We start from the raw sequence: 16,539 nt of genomic DNA, 5'->3' as shown, positions 1-16,539 counted from the left end.
GTCTATCGATGATTAGTTAAGGGTGTTGCAGCTTGTACCTGCGTTTGGCAACCCTCAAGCAATCGTTTGAAATGTATAATGCTTATTATTTGAGAGCTTTAATTTTTATTGTATTTATATGCGTTTGATTGCAATATTCGTTGTTACAAGTGGTCACAAATGATTTTGTTGAGGAGCGTAGCGACCACTAGCTTCATGCTTGTGTGCAATTTAAGACAAAATTTTACAATTGTTGTATTTATTTTTGGCATGCTTTGCGTTTTTACAGGTTGGTTCACAAGAGCTTGCATGAATGAAATTAATAATAATAATAAATACATTTTGGAGACACCATTCACAGATCAACTTAGCCCCAAACTAAGCAAAGCTTGTAAACTTGCAAGCTTGTAAGCTTGTTGGGTGCTAAGCGACGATATATATACATAAATAGATAAATTCATACTTATATACATAGAAAACATCAATGACTCAGAAACAAATGAAAATATTAGGTATATGAATGTGTATTATACTGTGTCTCATCCTGAAGTTTCATTTACTATATTCGTGCCAGCTTTCGTGAATCAACCTATCTTTGCCAATGGTTATCATAAGTTGGCTGTGTTTTTAATGTTAAGCTTTAATATTATTGTTGTATCGTTTTTTCATTATTAATATTGAAATAAGTTGATGTGACATGGACTCATGTTCCAGTTTTTGTATTGAATACAGTAAAACGGCGATAAAGAATGCACATCTGTCTTTGGAAAGAGACAATTAACGTCACATTAAGCAAGAAACAGACAACGATCTAAGAAAACAAAAAAACCGATGTGGAAACATTATCGCCGGCGACTTTTATGATAGGACGCATCACATGGGAATCAGAATACATACTTGATACATACAGACATATTTTTGTAATAGAATATATTCGGCTATTCACGCATGTATGGCAATCTACATTTTGTAAAACAGAACAGTAGTTTCAATGTCAATATTTTTCTATTCATCCGTTTTTCAACACTTGATGATTTAGATTGACTTCCAAAGTAGCTATATTTATGTTTCCTAAGATATGTATTATATTTAAATACAGATACCAATGTAATTTTTGAAATATTTCTCGCCCTGCTGCAATCATTCCATATTTTGCCATTTACCTTAACTAGTTCATACCTGCTTAACATACTATCATCTCTGGTTTCAATACACATGCACTCCAGTTTTGTTAGCATTTCAGAACCTAATTATATTAATTATGCAAGACATTAGATTAGATACATAGGTATAGATACCTAAATTATAAACGACATTGAACTGTTTTTCATTCAACAACATTTTTTATGATTAAAGTTATTATATCATAATTCAAATTTTCGAGTGGTCTATTCGGAAGTCGAACATTTTAATCCACCACAGGTAATTTCATTTTATGAATCTCTGAATTTCTAAATTAAATATTTTAAATAACAAGATATTCAGAGAGACCTTACCACATAAAAAGTTAAAATGGAATGTGCTTAAAGTAGGTACTCACTACGGATTTTGTTTTGTAGTTCAGTTGCTAAATAAACAAATATTGTATTTAGGTATCAATAGCATACTTTATTCAGGATTGTAAACAATTTTATCGACACTTGAGATGTATTTGTATCGCGACTAATTTCGTCTATTCGTTGTGATTCGGGGTTATCAGACGACCCCACGCCAAATAGATCGAAGGAAGCGTGAGGTCGGTATATATATGTCTCATACCAAGCTTAAAAACATATTCGATTCTCTACTATATACTATATGTGTTTCTTTTGTCATTATTATAATGTTAACTCAAAGATTGTAGAAATTCCTATATGACGGGTAGGTGACGTCATGATGGCACCACTTTTTCCTTACGACACTATATGTCTGATAGCCAGTTGCTTACCAAAAATTCAAATTCATAAAGTTGGAGAGAAAAAGCGGTACCACGATGCTGATCGAAGATCGAGTAGAATAGTTATACGTATCTGTCTATTTCAATACCTACAGGGTATGCTGCATGACAGTACAAATGTAGTTCCTGTGTAATGCTAACGTTCTATGTTTTTTTCTGTCGGTGTGTTACCTTCTTAGCAAAATAGAAACTACTTACATACAAGATTATTCGAAAAATTGCTTGTCACGCGTGCCTCGCTTTAATGAATTACATATGTCTACACGTCAGCTCGGAAGAGTTGAGGTTATCGGACTATCAAATATTATGAAACTGGCGCACGAGAGATAATTTGGTAATTACTGGCGTAAATTAATTAGCGTCGGCGCCAATTTTTGGGATAAGCAGATACGCACCACGAGTTATTTTATGACGCAGCTTTACTCAAGGGCAGTAATGTGAGGAGGATACAAACCTGAAATACAGAGAAAGGTATACCTACTAGAAAGAGATAAAAAAACATAACAAAAGAGACACAGTTACAGAGTCAGTAATTTACAATGAAGGCGGACTTATCCCTTAATAGGATCTCTTCCAGTCAACCTTTGAGGAAATGAGTATAGAATTAACGAATGAATGACAAATTAATTGAAAAACTTACAACCACTAAAATAATGAAATGCAAATATTGTGTACACATGCTAACAGATATATACATGTTATACAATTACTTAAATACACCAATATATAAATATTAATAAATAAGCAAATACTCAATATACGAGTATATTTATATTGAGGGCCGGATCTATTACAACTTACAAGTTACATTTAGGTAATTATTACTTTCAACAACAAGAACAAAAGCGGTACTGTACCTAATTAGTAAATAAACCAGATTGGCTAATATTATTTTTCTCACGTAGACATTAGAGAAGATTTGCGACCAGGCAGGCAATTATGGTCGCGCGATAAATGATAAAATAGCAGGCCGTCCCTATCGCACTATTTGTAAGTGCGATAGGGACGGCCTGATATTTTATCGTCTATCGCGCGACCATGCTTCCCGTGCAAAGTAGAATAAATTTTATGACTCTTCGTTCCGCGAACTCGGCCTATTCCGTGTATAGAATTAGCTACTAGGGCATCGATCAGGGTGTCCAATATTCGCTTCTCTATGACCTGGGTTAAAATAAGTCTACGGATGCGCGGAGGTATTGCTGCAGATCCGGTCAGGTACTTAGCTACAAGAGCATAGGCGAACTACCAGCTATAGCTTCCCACTTCTTGTGAAGGATTTCGAGGTATCACTTACACTGGTTTATCTCGAGCGAATGACCGGAGTCCGACTGAAATAACATCCCTGCTCCCCCGAAGAGCGGGAGGCGATCCTATTTCAAGAATAACTACGATCAATTTTTCCGAAAATACCGCGCCTGCATTGCTGCAACGATATCATTCGGAGTTGTGTTTAGTTTGCGATAGTGGACATCAGTTATTAATCCTTTTAAACCTTCGTATGAGAGAACATGTTAGGGCTTCGTAAAAACTAACCCTATTATCCTTATGGATACGATGGAACGAATATAAAAACCGTTAACTAATACGTCGGAAAGTGACAAACGATTATTAGAGGCTTATTCACTTTATTAAACATTTTGACTAAGGGGATAAAATATTATATTAAACTTAAAAGATTGGCAACAAACCATCTAGGTTTCTCTCTCTTTTTATTAACAAATTATGGTTATTCGCTAAGAAGTTGGCGCATAACAAAAATGACACATTTTATTCTTACGCTTTAAGCGCGATAAGAACCATCGTATCAGATTTCCTGTTGGTATTTCAGTTAAAAAAACCCTTATTTCAGTTGAAGGACTCTTCTGTGACAAAAAGCCACACATAATGATAACAATAGAAAACTAAAATAGAATTAAGACATCACGGCGGAGAGATGGCTGTCACTCAACAGTCGTGTATAAACATGGAACTGCTGTCAACGTCATTTTAATTTAGGAATGAGGTTGAAAACTCACAGATTATTATTATAGTAGGTACTTCCAACTGAAATCCATGAAATGTCTATGATTTACATGGTGTTTAAATCATAACTTATGTTTACTGTTAAATAAATTAGAAAAACTACACATTTCTCCATAAAATAATTACCTACTTGAGGAGTGTCTTTTCAAAAGGGCTTATTTCCACTTTGAACTTTTTTTGGGAAATCGAGAAAAACATAATTCCAAGGGATTGATTTTGAAATTAATATTTAATTTGCAAAATTGTAATATTGTAAGTTGATGCTATGATTACATCAAACGCAACATGTGTACCTAAATAAATATATAATTACCATATGTTTTTGAGAATTAAGCACTTTTGATGCGAACTCTTGGGAATTAAGCCCTTTTGTTGTGGCTTTGTAGCGTAAATGTTATTATTTTAAAATAGTTCTATTTTATTTTTGGATTTATATTAACGTTAGTTGATATGAATGTTGTTGTAATACATACCTACATTGGTTTATCCACATAAATAATCATTACACATTTTTCAAAATGTGTTCTTAACTTTGATGTTAATCTTTTTTTTAAAGATCAAGGCGAGATTTTTTGAACTTTTATCTCAAAACAACGTGTACTTTTCTATACTAAGAACAACTGCATTCATAGTTAAAAAAAAAGAAAAAATGGAAATAAGCCCTTTTGAAAAGACACTCCTCACTTATCATTTTTATGTGGAACTCTTATAGCTGTTGGTGGTGGTAGCAATTGAATAAACTTAGTCGCACGAATCCGGCTGACGAATAGACTGCCATTTTTGTATTAATTAAATAATTCACAGATACAAATCCAGAATAAATATTCTCTATATTTATGTATTCCTACTCTCTGTTCCTATGTAGTCAAACAGTATAAATGTAAATGCTTTGGAACTTTAATCAGATGGTTGTTGTAACTTGACGTAATTTTCTGTGATATATTCATACAATTCCACATTGATCTGTTCAAATAATTAATGAATACTTATGCATTAATTTAACAATAAGCAAGTTCTAAATGTATTTGTGTCAAAAAGTATGACCAAGCATATTTTGCATTTTTTAATTCGAATCAAGCACCCGGCTTAGCGCATGATTGGCACAAGATTATGTCGCCGCGACATAAGACTACTCGTAAAAAACGTGTGATGTAGTAGCAGCGATACATTGTCGCGCCAATCGCATGCTAGCTATGCCGGGATTTCTAATTAAATAGTTGTAGGTTTATTATGGCTGTGTAAAGGATTAGAATCAGAATATTGATGTTGTTGATTCCTATCTTATCTAATACTACCTAGCCTAGACGATAGTAGTATTCTTTAATGCATCCTCTATTGGCAATGTGTTGTACTAGTGGAATATGTGTGTAACGTCGAATGTGTCAGAACGTTAGATTTACTAGTAAATTAATTTCAACCACACTAGTTTTTCTTGTAACTATTACCACTGTTACTGTCACTTATCCCGTATAATATAATAGGTTAGTTATTTGATGAGTAAATGCAGTCGCTGTAAAAGAATTGTGACTGTTATCAAATTACCTGACGGTTTTGCATAACTTGCGTTCTCGCGCGTGAGTCTATACCTCAAGTCGCGCTATTAGATGTATCGATATGTTATGGACCAAGTGATTAATAAGGGCATTATGTATAATGCCCGGGCATTATGAATAATGCCTAGCTGTATTGGGCAAAGTGATTAATCATTGCCTAGACGCCATTTTTTATCACACTGCCCGGTCATTATGATAATGCTACGTGATCGTTGGGCAAATTGATAATAAGTTTAACAAGTTTGCATGAAGGCCATTTTTTATCACATTGCCCGGTCATTATGATACTGCTACGTGATTGTTGGGCAATTTGATAATAAGTTTAATAAGTATACTGGGTGTTTCCTAATAAATAATGAAATGCAAATTGCGCTTTCTTGAATAAGCATACTTTTTAACCGCCGCCCTTAAATCTCAAGGAAGGTGGTTCTCAATTTGTCTGTATTTTTTTTTATGTTTGTTCCACGATATCTCCGCCGTTACTGGACCGATTTAGATTTTTTTTTTATGGAATGTATATGCATACAGATTGGTCTCATTTGTATCAGAACCCAGTTCTGATGTTGGATCCTGGAGAAATCGAGGGAACTCCTCAAATCTGAAAAGCATACATATAGTGATTTTTATGTTTTTAAAGGAACAGCATGCATTTACGTACGCATTCTGCAGAGCTAGTTCATCATCTAAGTTTATTAACAATTGCTTTTTGACACCTAAAGTGCTATTTTATCCCTCTCCTAGCGAGAAAGGGACACTTGGTCATACCTACTAAACAAACTAGGCGTTTCACCATCTTTGCCATGCGTACACTTTTATGATAGCGCTTACCGGTAGCTCTGCCTTATGGCTCTCGCCCTCCCCCGACATCATCTATGTCTCACTAAGGCTCGAAGCGAGCTTTGATCTGCGGCCTATGTCGGACTTGTCGTTTAACTCTAAATCATTGATTATAAATCCTATCTTAGCCATCCTTGACATCGAGAGGTCCTACATCACTGCAGGCGGCTCGCGACGGTGTCCTTTGTAGTTTGATATGAAACTGCATACAGTCTCTTGAACAGATCGGCACGAAAGTCTGCTGAAGCTGCGCCAATCCATCTATTAGCTTTGCTACATGTTTTAGTATTAGTCTGCCCAACAGAGGACGGGCATTATGTATAATTCCCGGGCGAATTTGAGCTATTCGGTATGTTATTATCACTTTGCCCAACAGAGGATCGGCATTATGTATAATGCCCGGGCAAAATTCAGTTATTTGGTGTGTTATTATTACTTTGCCCAACAGAGGATGGGCACTATGTATAATGCCCGGGCAAAATTCAGCTATTCGGTATGTTATTATCACTTTGCCCAACAGAGGATGGGCATTATGTATAATGCCCGGGCAAAATTCAGCTATTCGGTGTGGTATTATTACTTTGCCCAACAGAGGATGGGCATTATGTATAATGCCCGGGCAAAATTCAGCTTTTCGATATGTTATTATCACTTTGCTCAACAGAGGATGGGCATTATGTATAATGCCCGGGCAAAATTTAGCTATTTGATGTGTTATTATTACTTTGCCCAACAGAGGATGGGCATTATGTATAATGCCCGGGCAATTTAATTATTTGAATAGTTATTATCAAACTGCCCACTCACAATGGGCATTATTCATAATGCCCGGGCATTATGTATAGTGCCCGATTTATCACTTGGTCCATAACAGATAGACTATACAGTGAAGGGTAACTTAAGGGTAACTTCGAGTATATATTATACGAAAAGTAAAACGACTAATATCATAAAAAGAAGCCGTCTTTCTGTCCCCCGCGGCTCGATTTCGACGAAGCATGACGTCATTACCGGCCTCAAATGTGGTTCCAATAAACGAAACAAATTCTTTTAGTCACAAATAGCCCACACTCCTAAGATTTTCACCACAGCATACCCATTACATGCTTACCTCTCCTCAGTATCTTATTACGTGAAAATTTGGCATAAAATCATAATACCAACCGAAACTTTTGTTAAATTTTCACTTTTAACGAGCCAACTATCGAGGTTTATAAGAATGGAACATTTGTTGAGTCGCTCATCCGTCGTGCAGACGCGACAGGATGCCCGCTTTCGAGGGCATCCATGCGTGCGTATAATAGAAGGAAGGTAATATGATCGTCCTGTAGGCAGGGCCGTTTATAATTGCTATACTAGGAGCATAATAGTGTAGTTCCTTTTAAATAAAAATAAATCCTATTCCTGTTGTCACTTGGAACTTTGCTATATAGATAAAGTAAACGTAGGAGGAGGGCAATGCAAACGTAGATTATGATTTACAAAAAATATACCTTTACTTCGCTTGTAAGTTCGAATATGCGTAACAAAATAACATTGAGAGTTTGAATCGGCATCTTTACCTTTCAATTTAAAGAAAATAATTTAGATCATCTCAACATTAGAATTCACGTTAAGAATTATTACTTACTCTTCAGATAACTAGCCTATTTTGATAATACCCATACTTGTATTTAGTTGAGATGCAAATGTTATAGTAAACCCGAACTTATCTTGTGAGTGCGTTGTGTAGAGCGCTATGAAAGTCGTCCAACACTAGTATACATACATTGTACAAGCTACTACTCGACTTATGGTTGTAAGTGTAGACTGCCTTTGTTATTCTGAGCTTGTGGATGTAATAAATGATGTGTTAACAAACTATTTCTCCTTGTATAATTTGAATTATATTGTCTAGGAATTGTTATATGTTTTTTGTTGATATGTGTGGAGTGAGAAGGGATTTATGGTTTTTGTGCATAGGGTGTGTTTTAAAATCAGATTCTTTAGGAGGTGTATTTCGTATCCTACCAACTGCGCCATGTCAGATATGTATTGAGAAGGACTAAATATCCCACGTTAGCTGGTTGTAAGATCGTTTTCACATCATCCGGTCCGATATTGAATGTAGGACCGACATCTTGTATTTCAAAGACACCATCTTTGTTGCGCCCCCACCGTCACACTGATTTTTTTGCATCCTTCCTACATCCGATATCGGATCGGATAATAATAAATAATAATAAATAAATAATGTATTCTTTAAGCATATATGTGGCTTTCCATCATCAAAAAGCACCAGAATATCGGCCACGTGGTAACTTTACTTTAAATTTGCGTAATGTAATAGCAAAATTGTCAGTATATTCCAAAATTAAAGCCTTATAATTATTTAGTAAAGCGTTGTGTTAACTATTCCTATAGCATCGTGGTTACTTTGGGTTAGGACGCGCGTACTATTTTGATGAACCGAATAGACCCCCAGTGGTTCAGACTCATTTTCGTCTACCGACTTCTAATGGGACCGCAAAGCCAGTAAACAAGGCAGAATTATACCGGATCAGGATTATCAACATATATAAGACATTAGCAATGGTAGGCCGGCTCAGGCCATTTAACAAATCGCTTGAAGTAGTCATTTCCACGAACAGCTACCTCAGGCGGCTTAACGATCATCAAACGAATAATTTAAATGAGCCATGACGCCTAGAAATATTCCTTGTTATTTCAGCGGTACCTACTGTTATTATACGGACACTGTTTACTTGGCCTGACACGGGTGAAATATTTAAATGAATGGGAAATATTTTTACAAAAGTATAAGTTTTCTTATACATAAATATACATTACTCTCAATATTTTCCAATGAATTGTCTTTATGGAACCTAATAAAAATATGAATTATGGAATATGATATGACATTTGTTTTGTAATGTGACTCCCATTCACAAAACTATTTCTGAGAGAGACGCACATAGGCGATTTCTATGTACTTATTTATGCTTGATCCTAATGTTAGTAAACGTCAAAAATTTGATTTGGATACGATATATATACTACCTATGTGTAGATTAGATCTGACCTTTATTAAATAGAATTAGGCCGTATGTATGTCTATAATTAACATCAAGTGTAAAACAGTCAACAGTTTGATTTTAAAATTTACGAATTTCGAGATTGTGTAGATATTTCAAACTATTTAAAGAATGTAAAATTTCGATGATTGTTCCAAATTAAAAGTAAATTCCATCATACATCTAAAATATTAATCGATAATTTATTAAGTTGTCAAAAGTTCGGGTCTACACTCGTAGCGGCGATCGAACGCAGGTTACGTAGCACGTTCGTAGCCGCTACGGCCGCACGTACGTAACCGTGACGTCGGCGGCAGATTTCGCAACGCCGCCTCGCCTTACATCACGGTAATCGCTTTGTTTACTATTTTTATCATTGTCACTTTGTTGCATCAGAAAGGTAAACGAACTAAGTTTCGTGATCGTCAGATAATCAATTGTGTGAAAGTTCAGTAGGTTATGTGCCAAATAGATGAAAACAGTTTTATTTTAACATATATGATGCTATAGGTATTCACGAGTGTAAATTATATTGTTATTTCAAGTGTAAGTCGTAAGCGACCTAAAAAGTTATGAAACTTTTAGGTAAGTTCCGGATTGTAATGTTAACATTGTTGTGCAAAATGTGGGGGTGGCTTGGCGCGCGTGGGTGCTTGTGGGCGTGCAGGCGGCGGGGGAGGGCTGCAGCCGAGCACGTGCCGCGCGCTCACGTGGTGCCGAGCGCGCGTCCGTCGTGCCGGCCCGTATGAATAATTGTGTACGGAGTGAATGAATCGATGCGCGGCGCGGGAGCGGGAGCGGCGGAGCGGGGCGGCTGCGTGGAGGGGTGCGCCGCGGCGCGCCAGTCTCGTGCCGGTAGTCGGTAGGTCAACCGAGCGACTCCGGGAGCCGTCCCCGCCGCGCCGTCGCTCGCTCGTAGTCGTAGTGCGCCCGCCCCACGCCGGCCCACGAGTCCATGGAAACCCAGAATCAGGATGCGGCACACAGCCCCGCTGAAGTGCCGAACGACCCCGGGTACGTCGCCGCCGCCGTCCCTTTGCCGGCTGTCATCTCCGCCGCCGACTCCTGACTCTAATCGCAATGTTTGTTGCAGGAAGATGTTCGTCGGAGGACTCAGCTGGCAGACTAGTCCAGGTACGCTCGCCGGCGACGAACGGTGCATCCGATGCACGCGCGGTCGAGCCGCCCGCCGCACCGCGGAAAACCATTTCCTACTCAGTAGGAACTCTCGCGTTTTCAGTGATGTATTACTAAAATTCGGCACGTAAACACCGGTAACCAAAAAGTTTCGTTATCAGCTGATTAGTCGTGTTATGTAGCCGAACAGTTACCGGTGTCGTTGATTGAGTGCACGTGATATTCGGTGAGGTGCATGTGTAGGGTGTACTCGGCGTCTTCAGCGCGTGTAATGACTCGGAGTGGCTATAGAACATGATGTAATTGAGTTGTGAAGTCGAGGTGTATCGCGAGTCAGGTGTGTGGCGGCGGCCATGCCAGGTGCGCGCGCAGGCTCCACCGCCGCCGCGACCTCTCACGGTGCCGACTCTCGAGCGAATCTCATCCCTATTGTTACAACGGCTCAGTTGGAAACTCCGTCAACAATTTTCCGTTACCGGCTTTTCCCCTTTAACGGTTATCACAACATAACCTCAATCTAGGTAGAGCGCTACCGACCGGCGCGTTTCCGTCAACTTAGGTTATGCTCACACCGTACCAATTGGCAATAATTTTTGAATCTTGTACTTGATAATCTTGTAAGATATTTAAATACAAAACAAAATTATATTAAATTGTTTCATTCCATTCCTTGTGTGCATGAAATTCAAAGCGGCTATAGAACCAGTTTAAAAGGAAGCTTAACTCAAAATCAGTAGGTAAATAGTTTGATATCATCGCTATAAACACAGTTTTTACTTTTTGAATAATTTGCTGTAACGATTATGTTATCAGATCACAAATATTAGTATACCTCGTAATTATAAACATTGTCGCATTTTTCATTGCGCGTCACATTGCTCAGTAAAACGTATAATTTGACGTCCATTAGCGTTCCCCTAGACCCGTAATAAAGTCCATCAATTACTTTTAAACTAATTGCGCGCGTGCAACGCAAAAGGTCTGCGCTCGCGGCGCAAGTGATGCCCGCGGTATTAGGTCGAGCGCCCACGCCGCACTTTGATCCCTCTATCTATGCCAACTTTGTTCTTCTCTGGAGATATCTAGGGCGCTGCATCGGCGATTACTAGCCAATATGCTTCGGATATTATCGGGCCAATCCCGCGCTTCTATATCGGTAGCATCATGAATCAGCCCTCGATCATGCACCGTGTAATGCTTCATCCGGTCTTACTTTTCCTGCTTGTAACAATCTGCCAGAAACGCTAAAGCTATTTCAATTTATAAATAATTTATTTCAATTTAGAAAAAACCAGGTCCAATAATAATGTAGGTACATGGTTTATTTTCTTGATTACTTAGACTTTAGAAAACGCATCACTAAATTCATATCACCTAGAAGATTATTATTTCGTGCCGGTTCCAACCGTTCACTCCAAGTTAATGGAGTTGGTTGAGTTTTTTCTCCCCGAGCTAAAGTTTGCTCCGCTTACACCTTACCACAGCCGCGGTGATAAGATAATTTGTAACTTGTTACCTGTTATCGCACGATAGTCGGATAGCCTCCCTTATCACGGCGCCGTACAAATAGTTAAGATATATTTCGGTAATCTTAAAATTTTAAATATACAGTACGGGAATCAATCACAACTCAGCGATAAGTGATAAATACTGACAGGCGTTATTTTATACTCGACGTTATCTATTCTCTGAGAACCTAGAGGTTTTCCCTTTAAATTGTGCAATTTTGCAATACAAATACCTGCATAGTAACACGTGCACGCGAGGATACTCTCTCGAATTGGGTTATAGGAGCCTTGAACGCAAGTGCCGTTCGGATGATTTTTTAATTGTCATAAATATTAAGGCCGATAAAATAATACAATTTGAAATACATATAAACTGCCTATTTATCATAACATCGCTTTTAAAACTTAAGACAGAGTGGGTATTATGTACCTAGTTACTCAACGTGCAAAAATATGACTTACCTCAAATGGGTGGGATTTTCCTTGGATGGGAATATATTGCGATAAAATATTATTACAACAAGCAACGAATTTAGGGTTCAACAAACTTACTATCAGAAGTATTATTCTTGTTTTCTACGGATTACAAATGTAAGCTTCCTTTACCACTTTGTTTTACCCACTATAAGCCAAATGTGTTCATAGGTTACATTTTAGCCGGAAATAAATATCCTTTTTCTTAAGCAATGTAGGGTAGATGTACTTATAACAGGACGTTGTTGGGCAACTCAAGTGATCTCAAACAACAGGCTCCTTAATGAGACGATGAGTGATTAGAGAGCTAGTTGTTCGTGCAGACAATTTGGTTTAAAACACCATGAGAACGGAAGGAAACGCATCCAGCGTGGGTGAGTTGATCTCTCGGCTTAACGATGTTTTAACGACGGAGCAAAATACTCCGTGTATTAGCTAAGCTCATGATTCTGTGGCTTCCCATGTAATCGTTACCATAAAAGTCACCGTGTATAAATTTAGGACAAAAGAAATAACAGTGGCAAAAAAGTAATAGGTAGACCTTAGAAATACTTCCAAAATATGTCGATCATAAAGGGTCATCCTTACAGTATAGGATATAATTACTTATTTACATCAAAAAGTCAACCACGCGGACTCTTATGATAGGCTTATTTTTAATAAAAATAGGAGTTAGGAACACATTAAATCAGACTCATAATAATTACTTACTTGCAAGATAAAATAAAACCAACTAAATGGACCTGTTTGCTCGTTTGCTGCATAAGGACATCTTTAAATCCAGATAACCGACCACCTCTTTGTTAAATTGTATGCAGCGAGATAAGTTATTCTATTTTATATTTCCACAGTACAAACTTATTATCCCGAGTTGCGAGCGTAAGCTGTTTCATAGTAAATAGTTGGACAAAAGGTTGCCTCCATTCTTCTCCACTTCTCGCGCCTGACATATCATTGACACGCTTTGACTCCAGAATTTACAAAGGCTTTAACTGACTCCCTAGACTGTCCGCGTGTTAAACCAAGTTTGCAGCAGTTTTAATAGCCCTGCCAGTGAAAATGTAATTATAAATGTGAAACTTATATGAAATTAGGTATTACATTTAAGTACTTACATTTAAACCTTGTGCAGGTGACGCCATCAAAATCGTTTCATTTTCATTTCATTTATTTTTTTAATAATAAATTATTTTCATACATACATACATACAATCACGCCTGTGTCCCATAAAGGGGTAGGCAGAGCACATGAACTACTAAAGTTTCAGTGTAATAAATTATTGTGTTAGAGAAATGTTACAAACTATTTAAATACGTTCAATTTTAAATTCTAAAATAAATCAGAACATGTCAATAATTAAGGTTCATAAAATTAAATAAAATTATAAATAAATCAGCTTAATCTGTACAAGTAAATATCTCATCAATGCTGTAGAAGCACCCCCTCAATAGGAACATTTTTAAATGCTTGCCAAATATTTTATGAATCGTAATGGCTTTCGTTGCCAATTTAGCTTGGTAACTATAAAGTATGTCCTAACTAGATTACTTTGCAATGATCTATGAAATTGGGTGAATCAACTTTTTCTTGCTTTTTGCAAGAATTGCCCATACTTATTATTAGCTCTACTTTTGTGAGTTTTAACCTGGCCATCGTGAATAAAGATCCTTATTTTTATTTTACATTAAGGGAATAATTAAAATTAAAAACATTTACAATTAAATCTATATGTGACCCTGTCGAAGAGACACTTTTTTCATACAAAAGTGAGGAACAGCTATGTCCACTGGGTCACTGCTCGAAATAAAGTAATAAAATAGCAAATCCTATAAAAACATGATGTATTGCATAGCTTGTATATCTGTTTTTAATATAATAAGTATAAACTAATTACACTAAATACAAATTAAATTTTTTGACCACATGTAGTCGAAGTATGCGTAATTTTGCTGGCAAAGAAAAGTTGATTCACCCAATTATGACGTTGACTTAACCCTTGCGCAGGCGGCGCTATCAAAATCGTTGCTGACTTTGCTTGATAAGACTAGCATTAAGTATTGAAATCTGAAGTGAAACATGTAGCTTTACAAAAAGGTGACAGGTACAATGCATTTGTTATCAGGACTATGATTGATTGATTCGGTTGAGTCAATAGGTACGTATATTTATCTTCAGTATTTACGAATCTGCCAGGCAATCATGGTCGCACGGTAAACGATAAAACATCGGGCTGTCCCTATCGCACTTATGTAAATATTGCGATATCCCAGCCTGATATTTTATCATTTATCGCGCGACCATACCTAACTGCCGGCGTATCATGCTGCCAATTTTATCACTTATCCACGTGGATAAGACATATGTCACTCTCACACTGACATACTTGCTAAAGCGTGACGGATGCTTTATCCACGTGGATAAGTGATAAAATTGGCAGCATGATACGCCGGCTGGACTACTTAACTGGTATACAATATATGTACCTACATTAAGCATTCTCGCGACGCGACAAATCTTTTTCAGATGAAACCATTCTATATACATTGTAAATGCAAATGCCAACCTCAAACAAAAAATCAACAGTGACCCACATCATGGATTTTATTTGAGCAAAGTAACATAAAAATTTAGATTTTTAAGTCTCCGCATAGCAATAGGTAAGACATGCTTATAAACAATAGGTAGCTAAAGCATAAATATTAATACCCATACACGGGTTGCCAGCTTAGATTTACGTAAACGCCCTCGGTTACGCTCGACCATTTTTTGTATTACACGAGAGACAATCCTTTTTTTGGCCTAACCGTATGAGTTTTACCGATAAAACTTTTTCCGATAAGCTATACTAAGCACGGATTACTGAACTGAATAGGATGATATAGCTGGATGTTTCCTCAAAAGTTATACCTACTTATTGGCAAGGAAATTGATTAGTCACTAAAGGTGTGTAGTTTTCCAACTGATTTCTACAAAAGTGTCTGTACCTAGTGAAAATGTTTCAAGAGACTTTCCCGTTTTTTGTAGCACTAGACATTGCTATATTATTAATAAAAAAGTAGTAAATAGTAACGCGAACTCATCACGACGGCAATCGTAAAATATGTCCCAGAAACGTTAGTGGCCGTCGACGCGTGCTTGGGGTGCTATTCAGATAACTCACCAGTCTTATACTCAGGTAGCCAGTTTAAGCGCAAGACTCACAAACTTAAGCTAGTCTGATTTCAGGAGCTCAAGTTATACTGGTTTTCCGGAGTGTTCATATCGTCTGAGTTCAATATGCTATAGTAATGCATGACCTGCTCCTAACACAATACAGATGAAGCAGCATCGCCGTTAAACACGTTACGGTCAAATTATGAATACGATTGTTAGGCTAGCTCGAGCATTACGCGACTCTGTACAAATCAATGGCACTATACAAATTCTACGAGTGTTTAATGAGTGTCTATCGACCGTATCGTATGTGTTAGAATGTTTTTGGCTGTATTTATTATCGCGGGTTCCTTTATAGGAGCGGCATTCGAAGTATAAATAAATATGTACAAATTTTATGACGTCACATGTCACCTTAAGTTAGAATTCATTTAATTATTAGAGCCGTTTTATATTTTACTATATAGGGTCGAATTGTTACACAGTGGTGACTTTAATTATTTGTAGTAGGTGAAAAATAAATATTTTGTATTCCTCCAGTGGAACTGTGGTCAGTTTCAGTAAATAATTTAGTAGCTGTTTTAAATTTATCGAATAATGCCTCATTATTGTAAAGTACCGTATTATTTTAGTTACTTAGTGAACTATTCATATAAATGGAAGCTAAATTTATTTTATCAGAACACTCGCATTCGTCCTATTCTAAAGATGATGGAAATTATCATTGAATTTCCTCCAAAGACAAAAGACTGCGCACCCCTTTCAGCTGCTGAAAGGGTCACAACTCAATTCCTTCGTCGATTGCGAGAATTCACCTTTGCCTCTATCTATTATTAAACCAGACATTTTGCATACGCTGAATTATGCAGCAGGCAAATCTCTAATG

At 37.1% G+C, this 16,539-nt stretch overlaps 1 protein-coding gene and 1 long non-coding RNA gene across 5 annotated transcripts in view; both read left to right on the top strand.

The window, feature by feature from the left end:
- Positions 1-4,501: 4,501 nt before the first annotated feature.
- Positions 4,502-8,190, top strand: LOC125228143. Its single transcript, XR_007177253.1, has 2 exons — positions 4,502-5,553; positions 7,206-8,190. It is a non-coding gene; the product is annotated as an uncharacterized LOC125228143 (long non-coding RNA).
- Positions 8,191-9,549: 1,359 nt separating this feature from the next.
- Positions 9,550-16,539, top strand: part of LOC125227931 (RNA-binding protein Musashi homolog Rbp6) — an 827,229-nt gene continuing 820,239 nt past the window's right edge. For 2 of the 4 annotated variants that reach the window (XM_048132341.1, XM_048132339.1), the window contains exons 1-2: positions 9,550-10,394; positions 10,474-10,514. In XM_048132341.1, the coding sequence (XP_047988298.1) occupies positions 10,336-10,394; positions 10,474-10,514 (100 nt within the window). In that variant the 5' untranslated portion in view covers positions 9,550-10,335. The remainder of the gene's footprint in view (positions 10,395-10,473; positions 10,515-16,539) is intronic. The other 2 variants (XM_048132338.1, XM_048132340.1) reach the window with 2 other exon arrangements.

This window comes from Leguminivora glycinivorella, chromosome 7, assembly GCF_023078275.1.
Source record: "Leguminivora glycinivorella isolate SPB_JAAS2020 chromosome 7, LegGlyc_1.1, whole genome shotgun sequence".
Classification (NCBI taxonomy): domain Eukaryota; kingdom Metazoa; phylum Arthropoda; class Insecta; order Lepidoptera; family Tortricidae; genus Leguminivora; species Leguminivora glycinivorella.
Note: the sequence above shows the minus strand (reverse complement) of the source record. Positions and strands in the feature narration are given on the sequence as shown.